At 36.0% G+C, this 22,083-nt stretch overlaps 2 protein-coding genes across 7 annotated transcripts in view; one reads left to right on the forward strand and one right to left on the reverse strand.

Moving 5' to 3' along the window:
• The window catches only part of LOC139131987 (centrosomal protein of 135 kDa-like), a 41,990-nt gene extending 31,671 nt beyond the window's left edge, over nucleotides 1-10,319 (forward strand). For 2 of the 6 annotated variants that reach the window (XR_011552224.1, XR_011552226.1), the window contains 8 exons: nucleotides 64-174; nucleotides 489-674; nucleotides 1,128-1,337; nucleotides 4,263-4,465; nucleotides 5,170-5,274; nucleotides 6,183-7,722; nucleotides 8,497-8,548; nucleotides 8,911-10,319. Coding sequence is in view for 4 of the 6 variants with exons in the window: in XM_070698337.1 (XP_070554438.1) it covers nucleotides 64-174; nucleotides 489-674; nucleotides 1,128-1,337; nucleotides 4,263-4,465; nucleotides 5,170-5,274; nucleotides 6,183-6,462; nucleotides 8,497-8,548; nucleotides 8,911-8,933 (1,170 nt within the window). In the remaining 2 variants the exon portion in view is untranslated. The remainder of the gene's footprint in view (nucleotides 1-63; nucleotides 175-488; nucleotides 675-1,127; nucleotides 1,338-4,262; nucleotides 4,466-5,169; nucleotides 5,275-6,182; nucleotides 7,723-8,496; nucleotides 8,549-8,910) is intronic. The other 4 variants (XM_070698337.1, XM_070698339.1, XM_070698338.1 and 1 more) reach the window with 2 other exon arrangements.
• Nucleotides 9,529-18,989, reverse strand: LOC139131991 (cyclin-dependent kinase 4 inhibitor D-like). The gene is made up of 5 exons (XM_070698346.1): nucleotides 18,781-18,989; nucleotides 18,146-18,195; nucleotides 12,982-13,147; nucleotides 12,137-12,262; nucleotides 9,529-11,651 (listed from the first exon to the last, which is right to left on the reverse strand). Exons 1-5 carry the CDS (start codon nucleotides 18,812-18,814, stop codon nucleotides 11,614-11,616), a joined length of 414 nt encoding a protein of 137 aa, XP_070554447.1. The 5' UTR covers nucleotides 18,815-18,989; the 3' UTR covers nucleotides 9,529-11,613.
• Between the last annotated feature and the right edge of the window lie 3,094 nt (nucleotides 18,990-22,083).

The following is a 22,083-nucleotide window of genomic DNA, read 5'->3' on the forward strand; positions in this document are numbered from 1 at the left end:
TAAAATGTGAAAATTGCTATTTGATACAAATGACCTGACCTATATGACAATCCTTCCTTACAGGCACTGAATGCTGATCTTGATGATACCATCAGAGAGAGAGAAAATCTTAAAGTTCAAGTGCAGGATTATATTGGTGAGGTGTCAAGAATTGAACAATTACTGGCATCTAAGGTGAGAATATAAGCTCTGACAGTAATTTTGAATCATTGTTGATTTTTCAGTATCTTTAATTAATTATTCTGCTTTGCATCACTTACCTTACATTAAGATGAATGCTGAAGTGAAATTCTGGTTTTATTAAGAAATCATCTTGGCATATACTGTAAAATTCCCAAATGAAGCCGAGGTTCATATCAGAATTTTTTTTCAAAGATTTGATGAATTAAGCATTTCTGCAACATCATCATTAGACAATCCTCCGTAGTTATCTATCGATTATTTGACCGGTAATAGACGTTAATTTCTTCCAATGCGTATTTGTCCAGGAACAAGAAAACCGAGATCTGCTGGAAAACTATCGCCTAGCAACCAGTGAAGCTGAAAGATGGGAAACAGAAGCTACCCAGAGAGAAGGAGAAACATCCACTGCAAGAATTGAATTAATGACCAAAGATTCTGAAGTACGGAGATTACGAGAGAAAATTCATCAATTGGATGCAGAGATTCAACAGGTATGTACACAGTGACAGCAGTGTGATCTGTCTGTATTGATGATGATGTGTAGCCTGTAGCCTGTAAAGTTTTGCCATTGAATAGAAAGTTGATGTAAAGTTGATATAAAATTGACCCTAGGAATTCAAATTTGCTTTTATGAGTGAAATTCTAGTAATTAAAATATGGTTTACTGAATGAGTAGTAGCACAGAGTCTAATATTGTCTATTGAAATATCCTGCTAGAAAAAAACAGGGAAATTTGAACATTTATCTAATAAGTTCATTGGATGAGGTGAAAAATGGGATGTCAAAATTTGAGATTTGAATACTCCTTCAATAGGAGTGGGAGGAGTGTTTGCTTGAACATATCCGCTTCTCCATGTTTTGGCAGTGCACATCGGTCATTTCAACTTTCAACATTGATGTCCATTTTTTGATGAAAATAATAGTGTTTTTCCTCATTTGTTCAGCATTTGGCAGCACAGCAAGCCTATGAAATGCAAGTATCATCTCTGACACAATCGTTGTCCACAATGGAAGAAAACCTTCGCCAGTCTCAGGAAGAAAAGGAAGCCATCTTACTAGATTTGGCATCAGTCAGGGAGCTTTGTGTCAAATTAGAGTCAACTAAGGAGTCTTTATCCAGACAACTTACAGCAAGAAATATTGACACCGATCAGGTAAGTTAAAAATGTAAAAATGATTGTGATTTCATTTTATGGTAGCATTGATAGAAGTTAGATATGATGATCAACTTTGTTCACTTTTAATGTTCCTTGTGTCATTTTTCACAAAGTGGGTAGAAATTGTAACTCTGTAGTGTTGCATTTTAAGTCTACTACTGACATTAACACAAAGAGAAATTGAAGTTACAAGATATCTTGAAATTTTGATAATTCTTACAGTTGATAGTCTTCTGATGTGCAGTTACCAGTGTTCACTACTTTAAGGTAGTATGCACCTCGAAAATTTAAAGACAAGCTTTTGCTCAAAATTTCTTTAATGAAACTTTCAACCATTCTCTCACCAAATCAAGAATAAAAATCAAGGGTCACAGTGCAAAGTTTTGTACTGGAAAAAAATTACCAGAAATTTACCAATATTTGAAATTCAAAATGGCCATCATCCTTGTATTATCTCTATGACAAAAAATAGAATTTTCAATTTTCGAAAAACTAAGACTGTGACTCCAAGAGCTTAAAACGAGTCTTCACAAGTGGTACCGGATTTTTCTGAGAGTACGCCCAGGGCCGTTAAACAGAAAATGGCTACATTGTCTGCTTCACACCTGTAGCTAAATAACGGCCCAGGGCCGTAATTCGGTAAAAATTTACCGCCAATTAACTAAAAAATAAAGGAGTTATTTTATCACTGTTGATCACAAAACCAAAAATAAATGACGGTAGAACGCTGCAAAACATCCACTCATTTTTTTCTCGCGAGTTTTGTTTTCTTTTTCGTCATTGTGCGCTACAAATTCTAACAGATCCATCTTCAACAAAAGGACAAAATGTTGCAATTTCTGATGCATCATACAATAACATAAACTGACACTCATGCACTCATTCACGCACGCATAAAACTAAACTGAACCCAAGATACGATCAAGATTTCTTTTATTTGTATATCAACACAAATTGCAATAATAATTATACACATCTCTTTGGAAAATAAAATCACACATGGAAAAATAAATTACGAGTCAGGTAAAAATAACGCATGGATAATCAACGCACAACCGTGACAACACAAGGTCCCATTTAGCTGTGGGTCCATAGCTGTGGTGTTTTCAGACGGGATTCATGCCTTTTACGGGCTGGTTTTGACTTTTACGATTTTAACCCGCCACCACAGCTATGGGATATTCCATAGACTAGCGTCCATGTTCCGCCGCAAGCACCTTTGCGGAAGTTTGCTCGACGATATTTCGAAATATTTTCCATCCAAATTACAAATTGCCAACACTCATCGACAGCTTGGTTATTAGGGACTAACCAGACCAGAAGTCCGCTCAAAATTCACTGAAATATCGCCTTTTTTTCTAAGTTTGCCCGACATGACTACACGGAGACCGCCATTTTGCTAGCGTAAAACTGTTGGTCGAGGATCCCTGCAGTACGCCACTACAGTGACGTAGCGGTGACCTCTCAACTTCTAAACACAAACTGAGAGATTCTTCGTGTGATATCGATGACCATCGTTCGTCTTATGGACATTCCCAGTCTCACAAAACTGAAACCAAACTTTTACTTGGGGGTGGGGGAAAGTTCAGTCCTAGGATCTATGATTATTCGTGGCGCGCGGATGCTGGCCGTAATCTCTTGGTTCGTGTTCAGAAGTTGAGAGGTCACCGCCTACGTCACTGTAGTGACGTACTGCAGGGATCCTCGACCAACAGTTTTACGCCAGCCCTGCATACGTACGCAGTGTACGCAGTGCATTCCCTGTGTGCGTTCCTATTACACACAGCGTACACTGCGTACGTACGCAGGGCTAGCGAGAGAGTTGCTGACATCGACGGTTATTTACGAGAAATGAATAAAAGACTGGCATTTTTGGAAGCGATCGAGTAGCTGAGGTAGGCAGGGATACGACTTGGGCCCAAGAACGCTGAATTTCGGCAGTAATTTGGCTTTTTACGTCAAGTCCAAAAATGGATTTGAAGTCACCGACCCTACGTACGGGTCTTTGCAGGGCTGTGGTGAGCGGGGCTATTAGCTGTAGCGGAACACACAGCATCGTACGCAGGGCTAACTAGTTTGTAAGTGTGACAAGTTAATCCAAGTAGTCGAACTTGTGAAAATAGATACAGTGTTTCACATTCGTTGCACGCAAAGAGGTCAATAATCGTAAACAATTGTGGATCATACCATTTCTACTAGGGATTACTACTACTGTTTCATTTGTGAATGCAACAAATTTACGCGAAGAAAATCATCAGATTTTTGTATCAAAGCGAAAAAAACCTGAAAAATAATGATGTACATCAAATATAAAAATAATGAAACAGAGTTATTTTTTATGATAGTCATTTTATTTATTTCATGATCCCCATCGTGCAGAATGGAAAATTCCTGGCTCCTGCTTCATCTGTCAATCATTGTCGGCATTGTGTGGCAAACTCTAACGTTGACTTTGCGTTCTTCTGGATCATTCCACCTGCATTTAGTAGCATAAATAGGGGGATACGGACATATATCGCCGAAGTAATTATCTTAGAAGTGTAACTTATTTTATTTTGTATGCTATATAAAACTTTTGACCTTTGCGTAGGTAATTTTTTTCAAGGGGAGTCAAGTTGAAATGCCGTAGACAAAGGTTGAGATGAAATTTAAAATTCTTAATAACGGCCCACCCCCCAAATAACCGCCCATGGGCGGTTTTTCGAGTGGGCGCACTCTCAGAAAAATCCGGTAGAAACAAAAACATTGTAAAAGTTTGAGATCCTGAATATCTGTCACCTTGGCGTATTCTACCTTTAATGAGAAAATTAGTGTTTGGAAAATGGTGGGAAAGACTTTGATGAGAAACTTTCTGTCTTTAACACAATGGCAAAGATTTGAATCCAGTGTGATGTCACCTCTTTAATAATTTGTCTTTTTCAGCTTCAAGGAGCATCAGAGAATATGAAACGTGAATTAGACAGTCTGCGCAGCCAGGTAGAAAATGAAAGGACATCTTTGCGTAATTTGGAAGGATTGTTGTCAAACAACAGAGAGAAGGAATTTCAAACTCAATTGGAGAACCAGGAACAGAGATCTGAAATACAGTTACTGAGGGACAAACTATCATTAGCTGATAGTAAAGTGTGAGTATTTCTTCATTGTGTGGTTGTATGGATTACAGATACTTACAAAACTAATGCATGGATGAATACATTTATTTATTATTCGACTCTTTGCACAAGATGTATTAATGAATGGACTTGGTAGCTAAGATTGATTTACCCTTCATCACATATAGAGCTTGTACACTAATAGAGAGCAATTGAATTTCAAAGTTTCCGTAGACAATGTATAGGAATTATGGAAAGGTCTTTAAAATCATGTGAGTGTCAAACCCGTCAAGTACAATGTACTTACGGTTAATTCACCTTCATATATACTCTTTGAAAACTGTAAAGTAACCTCTGAGAAAGTCCTTGGACATTTAGTGATGTAGAATATACAGACCCTGCATTGATTTTAACATCGTTGGTTCATTCCCTTGACAAGTTGTGTTGCTGATCCACTAGTCCAAGGAACCACACTTTGTTCTAGACATTAAAATTCAACCAATAATTTTGTAATAATTTGCAATGATTGCATTCCAGATAATGATTATGCCAACTTTCAGCAAAATTTATGTCACAATGTAATTTAAATTAATTTAAAAGACAATGAGTAATTTTATATTTAATAGAATTGAAAGTATAATAATATTTACGCAGTATTTTGTTTCACGTAACAGATCTGAGATATAGCCAACTGTAGTGTGTTTCATTACAACACTGTACTTAAAATTTCTTTGCAGTCAAAGTCAAAGCCGTGAAGTGTCAAGTATGAGAACACGAACAGCTCAGTTAGAAACAGAGCTTGAAAGAATTAGAAGGCAGCTTACCAGTGAAAGATTTGAAAAGTAAGATTTTCTTTGCTTCATTATTTACTTACATTCAAACTCTGGTTTCGTTCAATTGTTACATTGTAAATCATTGTTATAGTCTTTTATTACAACACATTAGCAGCTAAGAATATTGCATCACTTGATAATTTTTCAGAACAAAAAGAATGCCTTTATTTTCAGCTTTCTCTCAAAAGACTATATTTGGAAGAAGCAGAACAGGTCCTATACGGATAACAACTACATTATTAACACACCTCTTCCAAAATTCTGGTCTTGATTTGTCAATTTATCATCATATATAAATCATTTTGACGCCAAAAACATACAAAAAGCCAGTTATCTGGTTTGGAACAGTCTTGGAACTGTCACTGGATGACTATGACCTGGATAAGTTTGAAAGCAGAGTCTCGGCATGTGTCCTTTCTACCGTAAATAACATCAATAAAGATGTTGGTGTCATCCAAGATGAGTGTATAAATTTCTTTCCTGATTTTTCAGTGAGAAATATGAAGAGGTGTGTTACAAAACTAACCTTGGCATCGTGTCACCCAAAACTGTTCGCGAAGTCCTGTAGCCTCATAAAAGAGGCTGTTGTAGAGGTGACTCACAGCTACTATGGCAATGAAATGTAGTTTGTCACCTTCATGGCTGCTCAATAAATGTTTACTCTTTAAATTTTGTTTTCTTGAAAAGAGACATGCCTACTCTTTACTGATATCTCCAAATTGCTGATAATATTTAGGACATTGACTTTGTATGTAAAATCAGGTATTGTTTTTATAAATGAAATCAGACACAGTACATGAAATCAGATTTTCTATGTTCATGTACTTGTTTCAATAATCTACGTGATCATTATCCATGTAAGTGAAATCATTACAGTATTTGCAGTAATGCTAAAGCACCTATCGTTTTTTTCATAGGGAGAGATTATCTCAGGAGTTTCGGCGTGCCGGTCTAACACCACCACCAGATGTCTCCGGTAGATTATCCAGGGCATCACTGAGATCACTTAGTCCGGATAGATCCTATCGATCTCCTGATTCCTCCTTTCATCGATCACCGGATAAATACAGAAGTTCATCACCAGACAGGAGTAGGCCCATTTCTCCACGTTTCAAACAATCTAATGTGTCCTTGGAGGGGCAGCTAGATCTTGATGATATCATTTCCTCATCATATCATAATTTATCTCTCAGTGGGGTGAGTCTGCATCTCAAGAAATAGGACATCTTTATTCAAAAATCTTCACCTATACTTCAAAAATGCCGTCCACTCAATGTATGTACATACAGACACCATTACACAAAACACTCAGGCCACAATACACTTACAAATACATTCTGTCAATGCATACACTCAAAGTAATAAATTATCACTTGTGTTTCCTTTTCTTTGATTCAGATTGGTGCTAGTCTGGAAGTGAATTACTTCAACTCTGATTTCAGTCACTTCTCTGAAAATCTGTGAACATAACAAACAATTCAGTAGACAGACACACGGTTATGTCTTGCAAACAAACACCACATGCACTGAACAGACTCTTTGCAATTCTACATTGAAATACTATATGTCTTGGTCTCTTATACCAACACACTGAAAACTTGTCCGTATCTTCAGAGTTCATGAACAATTCTAACAGTTGTAGAAGAGAAAGCCTTGCATATTAAGGATTTTATTTACTGTACCATTCCATGTCCATGGAGTAACATGTACATTTCTATTGCAATGATCTGATCTCAAAGGTAGTCTATCTGACGAATTATGTTTGGATTGAAGATGGTAAATATAATCAAAGACAGAGTATTGACACTAACTACTGTACAATGGTGTCACTATCCTTTCATCAGCAAGTGATACAGATATCAGGACACTGACATGATCTGACTAAACGACTTACTAGATGCACTTGTAGACAATAGACAAGATACTAGATGCACATATAGACAGCAGACAAGATACCAGATGCACTTGTAGACAACAGATAAGACGCGTAGTTGTCATCTTGCTTGCACACTTTTGTTGCCATAGTGACTAACATAACACTGCTTCACTTCAAACTACCTCTGCCTTTTCACTGAATGTTCACTTTAGTCTTTGACAGGGATTGATTCATAGTTTTATATCAGAGATACCCAGAGGATAAGGTAAAAAGTGGGGAGGGGAGGGAGTAATTGTATTAGACTATCAGGAAATACCATCAGAAAGATGAGCTGTCCATCCACGGATAACATAAGTATTTTATAGTTTATTTGATTTTCATTTGTTATTTTCTGCGAATTAATTTTCATCTCACTTACACAAGCACTATAACATTAATTTCATTCCATATTTGCTGCTAATAGTTTAACTGTTTTCAAATTGATGATAATAACTCATTACTAACAGTTTTGGAGTGTTTCATAAAGTTAGCAATGGAAATGTTCACTGGTGGCTTCTCTGATTGAAGTATTCGGAGAAAAGGTTACTATTATATCATTTCCAACTTGCATGTTATCAGGTAAAACTTCATGTCAGTAGATATGTAGTGTCCATGTGTCTGATATTTGTCTCTGAAATCTTAAAACACTTCCTGTAATTCACAGAGTAATACTAAATTAATGTAATGACAGCTCTGTTGTAAGTTCACCATGACTGGTAACTGTTATGTATAAAAGAATAGTTTCATTGCATGGACTTTCTGTATGTCAAGAATCAATGTATGAATTCTGTCTCCATGCTTGTAATTTCAACAACAAATTTGTGTTTCATTAATGCATGTTGAATTGCTGTACTGTTGTGCTGTTTTGTGCATGTTGAAGTGTGTTATGCAAATGTGTTGCCGTGATTTGAACACTGCTCGTTTTGTTTCTGTTATCAACTTCAAGCATTGTGTGCGCAAAGTCCATGGCTGTGGATATTGTATGGCAATACATCACTTTGCATTGCTTTGCTGTGTTTGAACTAATTTAGCAACAATTGTACTATTTGGTTGAAAAGCAAAGTAATATTTTGGTCCATATTGACTTTGGAGATTGTATTACAAAGCTTTCTGTAACATTGAACTTAATGTTGGTGTTTGCCTAAACTTTTTTTGCATGCACCTCTTCTCTGTATAATGGTATGATCCATTAACTGCTGTCTAAGGATGGGGTATTCCATTTACAGAGATTAGAGAGGACAGAGTGTCAAATGTTTCATAGAAGATAGTTCTATGTTGATATTAACTGATGATATGTTTTGCTTTGTTCTGGTCAGGCTGACAAGTTTTCCACTGAAGACAATAGAGACCATGAAATGGAAAAACAAGGTGAGGGATTGCACTTCTTTTTCATTCTGAACCCTTTCACCATCCATTGTTTGGTCCAAATCCATTGTTATCAATGGTGAGTGTGGACCTGTTTACAGGGAATTGGGGCTGAACAGGTTAATGTTTCTCCCGTAAAAGTTGGTATGATCTACTTATTTTGTATGGCAAAATAGGAGTCAACAGGTTGTCAAAACTTTCTGAAATTTTATGTACAATGTTATCAAACTTTACACATAATTGATTCTTTGAATTTTAGAATGGTTTTCAATTTTCAGAGAACTTGAAATTTTATGAATAAATTAATCAACAAGTTGATTAGTTGTCAAATTTGAGGATCAAATTGTTTTTTCATTCTATTTCAGATACCTCCTACGCGTCTACTTAAATGGATTTTTTCAATTACTGGAGAGATGTGGTTAAGAAATCAAAGAAGATTAAACTGAAATCATTCAGAGCTCATTTTTTGAACAAAATTTTGTTTCTCTTTGTGCTTTCCTACCCACAATAAATTGGTGCTTGTGTTGTGAAAACTTTCAAAAACTGAAATACAAAAACTACTTCTGTAGTAATATGCAAAGTCTTTCAACCAATTCAATATGCGAGTATTTTCACAGTGCCAATAAAGTAACTCCATATCAACAGTAACCAGAAATGGCTTTTGTATATTTTGTAAATTGCAAATACTTTCATATAAATATTATACTCGTACGTTTGTAATGTTTTTTGTTTAATTTTTGCAAATAATCAGGTATGTTTATAAGCCCTTCAGAATCCTTGCCACAAATATTATTATTATTATGTATACATGTCAATTTTTGGAGTAATTTCCATGAAACTCCCCAATGTGTATTTTTTATCTTTTGTATCCAAGCACTATTTTTGTATGCTGCACAAAAGTCCCTTCCAAAACGTGTAAGTTTTACATTATTCATTTTGTTCCAAGTAACAAGTATATCAACTGAAATTTTTGGAGTTCAAAGTTTTAAAAGTTAATACCTTGTCTACCTTGCCTCATAATGGAATTACCCAGTCTGCAATGGTCTGAAGGTGGAGCAGAGGTCAAGTTTACCAGACTGTTGCTAAAATTTGTATTTAGCAGGAACGTAGGGCGGCATTTGTGTTCATATAACATAGAAATTCGAGTATTTAAATTCAGGACAAATCCTACGTTTTTTAAGCATCCAAAACAGCAACCATTACCACCTTTTAAATCTTAATGCAGAGTACAATAGTGTGAGATCTCTAGATTCCTAACATTCCGCAGTAAACATAAACAGTGACATTTGTCGTCTTGATGATGACCTGATAAAAATACTTCACTTGATGTCATGCAGGTATGGTAGGTCATATTTAGGTCATTTCATGAGGAGACAGGTCAACAGAGGTCAATTCTTAGCCCTGAATATAGTGAAATTCCATCTTTTTTTGTGTTTGTATAACTTGTGTGTCAAGACTTCGTAAACAGGTAATAGATATACTTACAAATAACAGTCACTGTACATGTTTTCATTATGTCTTATTGGATGTAAGTTCTCTGTATAATTGAGAGAAATTTCAATGTATTTTTGGACCATGAAATCAAATGTCATATTGCAGTATTACTCTTTGTTTATTTGTAATGGTATGATTCAAATTTTGTACATGAAATAATTGTGTAGACTAATTCAACATGATAAAATGCATAAGGCAGATTTTCAAAAGTAATTCTCAAATTTCTATTTTTGTTGAATAATATTTGATAATCAAGATGTAATAAAGAAATTATTTTAAATATGTTGTGTGGTTGCTTTTTTCCTAAAGATAGAGAAATTGCACGGCTTGAAGTGTCTTACAGAGTTGGTTAATGATTTTATTTAATGACATGACTACTAGCAATCACTGTCAGAGAGAAGTGCCCTATTTTGTTGGGTTTGTACATGTTGATTATCAATTACACTCACAAATTACTGTTTCATTAGCCAGATCAGGCCAGGCTGCCAAGGCCAGTTACAACAATAATGCAAATTGATCTCATGAAATACTCAATACTCTGATGACTGTCTGAGATAAGATTGAGAAAACATTTAATACCATAACAATACAAGACTACTGTATTTAATAAGTTACAATTAAACATTTCATATTTTAGTAAACTTAACAAATGAAACATAACATTACTGGCAAACATTCAGCCTTAGAAAGTTTTAAGACAGAAATTATAAATTTTATGACATTTTGTAAATACAACCACTAATAGACTGGTCACTACTTTTATGGCTGTACAAACTACATATGATGATCAGGATGACTGCTAAATCAATTTATGTTAGAAGTATATCATAGGAAGAAAAAGTATGTAAATTCTCTGTCAGCAGCCTCAATGCTATAATGCTACTTTAAGACAGTCACTTTGCTTGGAATAGTCTTCTCTGGGCAGGCACTTGGCAGCCCTTGTCAGTAGAATCACCAATACTTTGCATTCAGTAATACAGGAGTAAACAAGCTGATGATATAATGTAAAGTTTGCAGCCTTACTTTAAATCAGGCCTGCACTTTCATCACTAGAGGGCACACTTTGAAAGACATGGAACACGGCAGATAAAATTTGGAATTTAAAGACACCCTTCTCAATTCTTAGTTCTCAAAGTAATGGAAGTATGATGTGTTCACAAATGCACTGTCAAAGTTTTCTTCTCAATTACTTCCAATTAAATACATTTACTGTGAGATAAATCTGATGATAAAGTAGGGCCTTTATACTTCAGTCATATACAGTGTGGAAAGCTATGATTTGGCAATGTTTGTTTTTCAGTGTATAAGATCTGAACCTGCTATCAATTGTAATATCCAAATCCAGAAAGCAATCATGATTGGTTAGATTTCACACATATCTAATAGCAATGTGTTTAAGAGTAATGATACTGAGAATTGGTATTTTTTGATGATGAGATTGCATACACTACTATTCTTGCATTATGCATACATATCACAGCCTGATGATGTCATCTGCTAGGTGTGTACTTGATGACATTATCTGCTTGGTGTGTAACTGGCATGTTTTATGCAAACTTGTTAGTTTCATAACGTCACACATCCTCCGGTTCCCAATCAAACTTCTCACGTTCTGCAATGTAAAACAAAAATATGAATATTAGGATTATTTCAAAAAAATGAGGCACTTCTTTCATTGTAAATTCTAGTCAGTCAGTCTACTTTCCAAACATATGGCTAACACTTAATTTTCATGTGTTGGATTGAATTCTGGTTATTTTAATGCTGGGAAAGAGGAACTCTGTATAAAGCATTCCATATTGCTATCTTAATATTTCATTTTCTCTGTTAGTCAATCTTTTCTTAGAATCAGTCAAAAAGGTTGACAAGAAGGCTTTGAAGTGTTGATGCAAGGGCTGACCAGAGATAATTCCAAAGTTGCTTGGCCTTAGAATGTTACCTTATTAAATGTAACTTTTTACATTTTCAATTTTTCAACTTTTCATGAAATGTGATGAGAAAGTTGTCTGAAATCTTCAGTAAATTCATCAGCCTTCCTACAGTAAATAGGGAATGAAACTTGAATATTATATTTTTAAACATCTTTCCAAAGCTTACCTAACTTCTTGAGGTATGAGACAACTTCACCTTGAGATTGTGATTTGGCACTGAGTCTTGGAGTATTTCCTTTCAAAGATTCTATTTTGATATCACCACCATGTTCTACAAGCCATTTTAGTGTATCTGTGAACAATGCAATGATACATCAACCATGTTCTACAAGCCATTTTAGTGTATCTGTGAACTATACATTGATAGATATTTGGGCCAATCAGAATCAATGTTTCTTATTACTGAATTCCCAACTCTGTGAATTAGGTTCATTGATAATTGTCCTCTATCACTGTATGATCATGTCTTTGCATTTCAGAGTTCTTTCAAGACTTCTAAGATAACACTGAAATTATTCTTAGCACATCTTAAAAGCATTAGGCCTAGTCCAGAAATCAGTGTTTGTCTTCTACGGGGGCCCCTTTTAATGGTGATTAAAGGTATACAATCATCACAGTCTAAATATGCCCATACATGGCCAAAGGGGTGTTCCTTGGTATTCAAAATGCCCATGTGAGGGCGCTTTTATTAAAAAGCGGCCACCCGCTTAAAATTTGTGATTGGTTAGATTTTCTCTTTTAGGTAACTGTGGCAAAATTGGAACAGGTGACAATATACCTTTAAATATAGCCCTTATAAATGTTAAATGTACTAGTGTTTGGCATGGGCCTGGAGTTTAGCATGGGTCAAACATTCATTAATGTTGTATACCATTTTTCTTCAGACACTGGTTTGGCATCGTTCTACTACATGTTCCAAAACTAACATAAGTTTTAATACTGTAAAAAATTCCCAGCTATCCCATTTGACCACACACTGTTCTGACTTGTGTGCATGTGAGATGTACTTACTAAGATGTCCATTCCTGGCTGCTGCATGTAGGGCTGTACATCCTGTACTGTCTTTCAGATTGATATCACCTCCTTTTTCTACAAGGATTTCTAAGGCTTCTGTTCGACCATTAGCAGCTGCTTTGTGGACGGCGCTTGTTCCTGATTTATCAAAGGCATTGGGATCCTGTCAGAAATTTAAATGTGAGTCATTCAGTGGATTAGTGAGATCATCAACTGGGTCTCATATTTAGCATGAGCTGTTGCAGATTTCAAGTCTCTCTCATCAAATCCTGTGGTGCAATGAATGAGTCATTGTCAATGACATAGTCCCCACTTGTAAAAGGAGTATTAGTCTTGATGGGGCAGGGAAATGTGGTCATTAAAAAGTATCGCTGGAGTGTATAAGTTCACATCTATGGGCACATAGGTTTATGTCATTTTTCCCAATTTATAACAAGAGGCATGTCTAAGTTATGGTTCTAAATCGGAAAAAAGATCAGACCTCTAGCTGTGTTGGCCAGCCAAGAAATACATATGTGCATAATAAATGAGGTACAAGATGTGAAATCTGAAGGTCTAATATCCTATCAAAATTGAAGCTTATAGAACTTGTGGTTACTGAGTTATGCATATATATTTATAATCAAGGTCTAAGGTCATCAAGGTCACGTGACATTTTGAAAAAAAATTGTATTGCTAAGTTATCCCTATATACCAAAAATCAGACCTCTAGCTCTATTGGCTCGCTCAAAATTAGATATGTGCATAATTGATGAGGTACAATATGTGGCGTCATAAGGTGTCCCATCATACCATATACGAAAGGTTTGGCACTTGTGGTTACTGAGTTGTGGACAAATATGTATATTTGAGGTCAAAGGTCACCAAGGTCACATGACATTTGTCAAAAAAATTGTATTGCTAAGTTATCCCTATATACCAAAAATCAGACCTCTAGCTCTATTGCTCGCTCAAAATTAGATATGTGCATAATTAATGAGGTACAATATGTGGCGTCATAAAGTATCCCATCATACCATACATGAAGGGTGTAGCACTTGTGGTTACTGAGTTATGGACAAATATGTATATTTGAGGTCAAAGGTCACTGAGGTCACGTGACATTTTGTCAAAAAATTGTATTGCAAAGTTATCCCTATATACCAAAAATCAGACCTCTAGCTCGATTGGCTTGCTCAAAATTAGATATGCGCATAATGAATGAGGCACAATATGTGGCGTCATAAGCTGTCCCATCATACCATACATGAAGGGTGTAGCACTTGTGGTTACTGAGCTATGGACAAATATGTATATTTGAGGTCAAAGGTCACCAAGGTCATGTGACATTTTGTCAAAAAAATTGTATTGCTAAGTTATCCCTATATACCAAAAATCAGACCTCTAGCTCTATTGGCTCGCTCAAAATTAGATATGTGCATAATTAATGAGGTACAATATGTGGCGTCATAAAGTGTCCCATCATACCATACATGAAGGGTGTGGTTACTGAGTTATGGACAAATATGTATATTTGAGGTCAAAGGTCACCGAGGTCACATGACATTTTGTCAAAAAAAATTGTATTGCTAAGTTATCCCTATATACCAAAAATCAGACCTCTAGCTCGATTGGCTTGCTCAAAATTAGATATGCACATAATTAATGAGGTACAATATGTGGCGTCATAAGCTGTCCCATCATACCATATATGAAGGGTGTAGCACTTGTGGTTACTGAGTTATGGACAAATATATATATTTGAGGTCAAAGGTCACCAAGGTCACATGACATTTTGTCAAAAAATTGTATTGCTAAGTTATCCCTATATACCAAAAATCAGACCTCTAGCTCTATTGGCTCACTCAAAATTAGATATGTGCATAATTAATGAGGTACAATATGTGGCGTCATAAAGTGTCCCATCATACCATACATGAAGGGTGTGGTTACTGAGTTATGGACAAATATGTATATTTGAGGTCAAAGGTCACCAAGGTCACATGACATTTTGTCAAAAAAAAATTGTATTGCTAAGTTATCCCTATATACCAAAAATCAGACCTCTAGCTCGATTGGCTTGCTCAAAATTAGATATGCACATAATTAATGAGGTACAATATGTGGCGTCATAAGCTGTCCCATCATACCATATATGAAGGGTGTAGCACTTGTGGTTACTGAGTTATGGACAAATATATATATTTGAGGTCAAAGGTCACCAAGGTCACGTGACATTTTGTCAAAATATCTGAGATATCTGCGTGAACGGATGGACTCACTGACGGACATGACCCAATCTATAAGCCCCCTGTACTTCATCCATGGGGACTATAAACTGTGTCACTGCATCCTTTTTGCAATATGAAACGATGAGAAACTAAATTTTTATTTTTCTTGGCCTTATACATGGGAGTCTGTGGACTGCCTTATACATGGGAGTCTATGGACTGCCTTATACATGGGAGTCTATGGACTGCCTTATACATGGGAGTCTATGGACTGCCTTATACATGGGAGTCTATGGAGACTGCCTTATACATAGGAGTCTATGGAGATGAAAACTAAAAAGTCCTCTAACACGGCCAAATTTGATCGCATTGTGAAACAAATCGACGTGCATCTGTATGGGGTAGGGTACTATCCTTGTGCAAAGTTTGAAAGAAATTGACCTGGGCATGTCTGAGATATCTGCGTGAACGGACGGACGGACGGACGGACGCACACACGGACGGACATGACCAAACCTATAAGTCCCCCCGGACGGTGTCCGTGGGGACTAATGAGCAAAGAGTAGAATAAATATTTCTTGATTTTTTGCTTCAAGGACTACAATCAGGACCTACATCACCATGGTTTCACATACGTTCTCACTCTTAAACATATTATATGTATTGTATCTGGTAGATCACAGGTTTTGTAGGATCACTTTAGATTGACTCGAAAAATCACCTTTTCATATTTATCAAGTTGCCTCCCTTGATGGAAAGAAAGTGTTAAGGGTGGTTTTGTTGAATGTAATTTCAAGTTTATCAAAGATTATTTCCCCTGATGAGAAGTAACAAAAGTCAGTGAGTTTCAGTGTCACCAATATACAAAGTAAATTTTTCATGACAAGCGTCATATTCTACTTCTTGCCACAAAGCCTGTATTTTATTGAGTCATGTGCAAACATAATTCCACGATATTTTAAATTTTACAATATGAGTGGGAATTTCACAAGAAAAGTTCATTCTGGTGTGATTGTGACAGTGTATTGTTTAAATATTGCACACAGAAAAGTATTTGATGGTGTGTTACATGTTTGTTCATACATGTGATGGCCTTTGTTCAACATGCTCAGGCTATTTCTGCCAGTAGACTCAAATCTCTGTTGCATGTTTCAGATTCTACAGGATGAATTTTAACCAATGAAAGGAACTTTTTATCACCTTTTACACAACCATAAAAAAACATCATTTATTTATAAAAATTGTTCATTTAGTTATATGGCAAAAGTAATGCAAAATGGTTCTTGTGATTTTTTCCGGAGACTGTTCTATTTAGAATGAGATTTTTAAACATTAATTCATGATTTATATGATTCACTTTCTCACCTAAGGGGTGGACCATTTGATATCCTGGGGGGGGCTTGGAAGATTTGGGGGAAAAAAAGATGCCAGGTGGAGTTGCTCGAAAAAAAAAATCTGGCTTTAGGTGGCTGATGGAAAAAAAATTATGGACCATTGCGACTCGGAAAAAAAAAATCTTGGCAATTGTTCGATGCACACTGCAGCATCAATAAAAATCAAGCAGTAGCTCTAGAGTTTTATAAAGCATAAACCATTTCAAGCTTGAGGAACAATAACTGAATATGAACAATTGTACAGTATACATGACCTTCTGATTAGAGGAAGTATGCTGAAATTGAAATTGCTCACCAGTGTTTTCCAGAAATGTGTAAATCTGAATGTAAGGATTTTGTCAAAATACCACAAGAAGAGAGACAGCCTGCAAACATTTTACTATTATCGTTTGCGCATAGAAAACTCATAACAATGAAAAAATGCGTAGAGACTCAATCCAATGCGTAATATTATTACGCATTGGATCGACTCTCTACACATTTTTTCATTGTATGAGTTTTCTATATACGCATGTTTTATTCATAAATGCGAACACTGTTATAGTGAATTATCTTACCATGTTTTCTTAACAAAAGCGAATGTGTTTTGATTAGAATTGAATGAGTTTGATGGTTTTGGGGAACTACTATGTGGTAATGAAGAATGGGAAATGGGCGATGAAATGAGAAGACAGCAGGTGATTTAAGATTAAATGTTACATCTTCACTGCAAATAAAACCATAAGTGTGTCATAAATAATACAAACAAAACAAAATCATGTTTGTTTGTTTTGTTGTATGTGAGCCACGTCTAAGACACGCAACAAAAGTACTGTTTCAGTCAGTAAATGTCACCTCAGATGCCACCATTTCCAACCATTTCCACTCCAAAATTTCATTTTTCGCCTTGCGAGAGGGGGACACCCCCTCTCGCGCTCTCCCCCCCTCGTTCGCTACGCTCACTCGCCACTCAGTCGCTTCACTCCCTCGCAGTCCACCCGTCTACTTTCTTAAATTACCCGCCTACTTTCAATGTAAGGACAACAATAACAAGTAAATGCCATAAATGTACATGATTTTACAAATATGTTTTTGTAAAGTGAATCAAAAATGTACAGTATTTACATAACTTCATTTAGTTTCTTGAATATAGTCTGTGTGTGATAGAACAGCATCTTGTTACTGGGTGTGAAAAACCAAGCAAACAAACATTGCACCGAAATTTGGTAAAAAAAAAATATATCTCGAAGAAGGAAAGTGAAAAAAAAAAGTTGCCAGCATATGCCCTGTAGAAAAAAATAATTCATGGTGAAGCACGTGGGAAAAAAATGGCTCTCCACCAATCTTCCAAGCCCCCCCCCCCCCAGGATATCAAATGGTCCACCCCTAAACATGTCTGCTACGTGGCAATGTTGATAAATAAATAGGATGAAAAACAGGATGAAAAGCTCACACGTGCACTGGCACTACAGTTACCAAGAGCTGAGTAGAGACATGGTCCCTCTGGGACCGTGGTGGAGATGATATATTTTGATAGAGACGATCTGGATAGAACTTTGTTTTACAAATAGCGCTTACCTGTCCTTGATCGAGCGCTTTTAAAATCTCTCGTTGATCTCCGTAAAAAGCTGTAAGAATAAAGTGAAGCGTTAATGTAATTATCACATCGCCATTTTCACGGAGTAGCGATGGGGCTTATGCCAGGCCGACAATGCCTTAAGACATTGTTTGTTGTAGAAGAGTAATTAGGTCAATTCTGGCATATATCATTTGGCCATGGTTTATGGCTTTCCAATATACACCATGGAGCTAGAAACGGAGGTTGGGAACAGCCAGGGCTTATTCATATAACCATCTATAGAATATTTCTGATGTAGTGTGGAATAAAGCGGTAGTTGTTTTGATCATGGAGCTAGACGAGATACATTGGAGATATCGATAACGATAGATGTTCACGCAATGCTCCTCGTAATCATAGTCGTGCCATCTCTGGTAAGCTGACCATTACATATTATGGCTGCCTCTGTCTAAATATACTGTCAAAGTGTCATATATTTTCCAGTTATACAGTACACTGTTGCTTATATGATGGAAGTGACCTTGAAATAAACGGGGAGGGGCCATCATTTTAGTTACACTTCCAGGCGCATAATATTTACACAATTACATCTGAGCTGACCTCACTGTGAAAACCTAATAGTGTTTTTACTCACCGCCTTCTTGTAAATTACTCGTTTGTGACGGCATCTTTAGAGTATTTCGACTAAGGCGTCGGGAATGCCGTAACTGTAAATATTACTATACGATCGAGTGAACCATAAACACCGCGCCGTATACGTTTTGCTCTCTGCGAGCTGCGGCCCCGAGCACTCCGGTTACCTTAGGAACGTTAATTTTGCAGGTCATGTGACATTTTAATCATGTGACCCACATGCAAATTGTGCTAAGAACGAATTCATATCTAATCTATTCTACATGAAGCCTGATATCTGACAAAATTACTTCTCCCTCAACATGTTCTATCGGCTTTTATATTCACAAACAATTTGACAACTATAGACGCACAGAGCTTGCAAAGCAGGCGTTGGTTGGCAGCGGGGAAATTTGTGGTATTGTGAAAATCTGAAAAGAAATTTTTCTCGGCAAATTTTCATATTTTGGGTGAACGATTCCAGCTCATTTATTTTCTCTTTAAGCTAGCTTGTAACGCTTCAGATTTAGAGGCGTTATTTGTCAAGTTTATGATTATGACTTATAGTTATATGTCAGTAGTCAGAGATATTGAACGACGATGGTTTTAGCGAAATTACAAATGTAAAGAACCCATGTAGGCCTAACAATAGTATGTATTTACGATGATAGGCCTACTAGTACCTGTAAGAAAAGTACTCTATTTCATCATTGGTCGACTTTTTCTTTCAGAAATAAATTTTTCACCGCTTGCCAAATCGCAATCTCTTCAGCAATAATTTGTTCTATATAAACATGATGTGTGATCAAGTCCTTTCGTGACACATTTGGATAGCATTTCGATTTCTATATCTACATATATTTTTTGCATTGATGGTCTAGATGTCTTGATCACAAATTGAGTATGTTTCTTGGTAAACTTGGGCGCTTTTGTGTATTTCCAATTTCTGCCCGTAAAGTTATTGTATTTCCTTAAGCATTGTTTTGAGGGAGCCTGGGTATAAATGGAATTTGCTTTTCCTTGTGATTTATCAGTTGGCAGCAAACACGCCAATTAGATGAAAATGAAAATGGCGTAAGTTAGCATTCACTCTGGCTTCAGGTCAAATTCAATGTTCCAGTACTAGAAAGACAGAAGAAATGAAATTCGCAGAAAACTACTGGCAATTGAGATGATTTTCATGGGGAGTTGTTAACTTTAAACAAATGTCATTTTCACTTTAACACTGTTTTTACATGTTTCACATCACTAATATTATATCGAAAAAATGTAAACAACATTATTGGAAAGCATTTTAGCACTTTCCATGTGACTAGCAAATTTTCGGTTTTTTTCTTCTAATCAAAGATACCCACTTAACTCGACTTTTATCACTCCGACTATTTATATCATTCCCAGACTTCTTACAAAACAAACCATATTATGTTCCAAGATTTTTTAAATTTTCGGTACTCTTTTAGTAATATAATAGTCCATACCGATCTTTTGTAAAATTCAACTCCCCTCACACTGTCTATTATAAAATTTGACCTACTCCCCTCCATAACCGTTTTTGTAAAACTCATCCCCCCGATTTCCCTGTTTACTCAATAAAAAATGAAAGCTTCCTGGTACGGCGATATTTATGTTCACTGAAATTCACTGAAAAGAGTTGTGGCAAAATTTGACGCTTTTGTGTCTTTCCAATTTCTGTCCTCGACTTACGAATGTTTACTTAATCAATAATACTATCTGCATATAAACAATATAAATTTGATGGAAATCGTATCAAATATACTCGAAATTTTTAGTGAAATGTTTGAATTTTCACTTTCATAGGTCACCGACAGATAAGCTTATATATTCTTCAAAAAGGAAGGCGATCTGGTCATTTTACAACTCGCAGCCATTTGCGTCTGGATTTGTTCACATTATCTATTTTTATCAACTCATAGCAAACAAAATTTAAGGAAAATGGTCCATATAGGCTAAACCCCAAAAAATGTATGTGAGAAGTGTGAAGATGTAGAAGTTTCTAAGGCGCGCGTCGAGGTAGCTCTGCATGGCAGGGCTGTGTGTTACCACAGTCCCCTGTGATCTATGCCGCTCTTGGACTATTCGCCCCATAGACGTGTGTACGTAAGCGAGAAAAAAACCAGCTTATGTATATACACACGTCTATGGTGCGAATAGTCCCAGAGCTGAATAGGTCACGAGTGACTGTGGTGTTACTGGCGTTATACGGCTTCCCACCACAGCCGTAAGCTTATAACGCCGGTAACACCACAGTCACTCGTGAGCTATTCAGCTCTGGGACTATTTGCCACATAGACGAGTGTACATAAGCGAGAAACTCGCTTATGTACACTCGTCTATGGGGCGAATAATCCCAGAGCTGAATAATAATAACAATAATAATAATATTTTTATTGATTGCTTGTGAATATAGGATTTAAAAGTGTGACACAAAAATAAGTTAAAATTTTCTTCAATAAAGATAAAGTATCACAGTAATAACAGTAGCTAATAATAAATATAACTAGGTATTTCTTTGTTTATATAAAGTAAAAATATAATCTGCAAGTTGTTCATTAAAAGATAACTCTTGTTTTGTTAGTAGAGAAATAAGCTGATTTTCAGTTGTATTGTTTGGGAAATTGATTTTACTGAAAAAGTTCTTTCTTTGGACTTTGTATTTCTGACAGACTAATAAAAAGTGTGTTTCATCTTCAATACTGTTGGTGTTACACTGATTGCAGTATCTCTCAGTAATTGGGGTTTTTGGAACAGTGTGTCTCCCTTTTTCAATTGCTAGATCATGATTGCTAATGCGAAGTTTGGTGAGTAATTTTCTTTTCTCACCTTGTAACTGTGTTAAGTAGGGTTCTAATCTAAAATTACGTTTTATTTTGGCATACATTCTTAGTTTACTATTTTCATCAGTGATCAAATTTTTCCAAAAGACTTCATAATTGTTTGTTAAATTTGTTTTCATTAATCCAGTTATAACTTTGTGGTGTTTAAGTGATGGAGTTTATCAAGGAGAAAGTCCATTCCATTGTCTTTAATTAAAACACTTAAACAGTTAAACACTCTGTGTTACCACAGTCACTCACGAGTGACTGTGGTAACACACAGCCCTGCCATGCAGAGCTAGCGTCCAGGGTTCACAAAGCATTGTCTTACGATTTTTGTTGACTAATTTTTCGTTTGTACAAATATTTTAATAATGGACCTTGTCTTTCCAAATAACTTACGTAATTTCGTAAAAAGGGGACAGGGTAGTCCCCCTACGGTTCGTACTGATAAACAGATACCAGATATGAACTGAAAATGCTCACGTGTT

This window comes from Ptychodera flava, chromosome 4 (assembly GCF_041260155.1).
Source record: "Ptychodera flava strain L36383 chromosome 4, AS_Pfla_20210202, whole genome shotgun sequence".
NCBI classification, from domain to species: domain Eukaryota; kingdom Metazoa; phylum Hemichordata; class Enteropneusta; family Ptychoderidae; genus Ptychodera; species Ptychodera flava.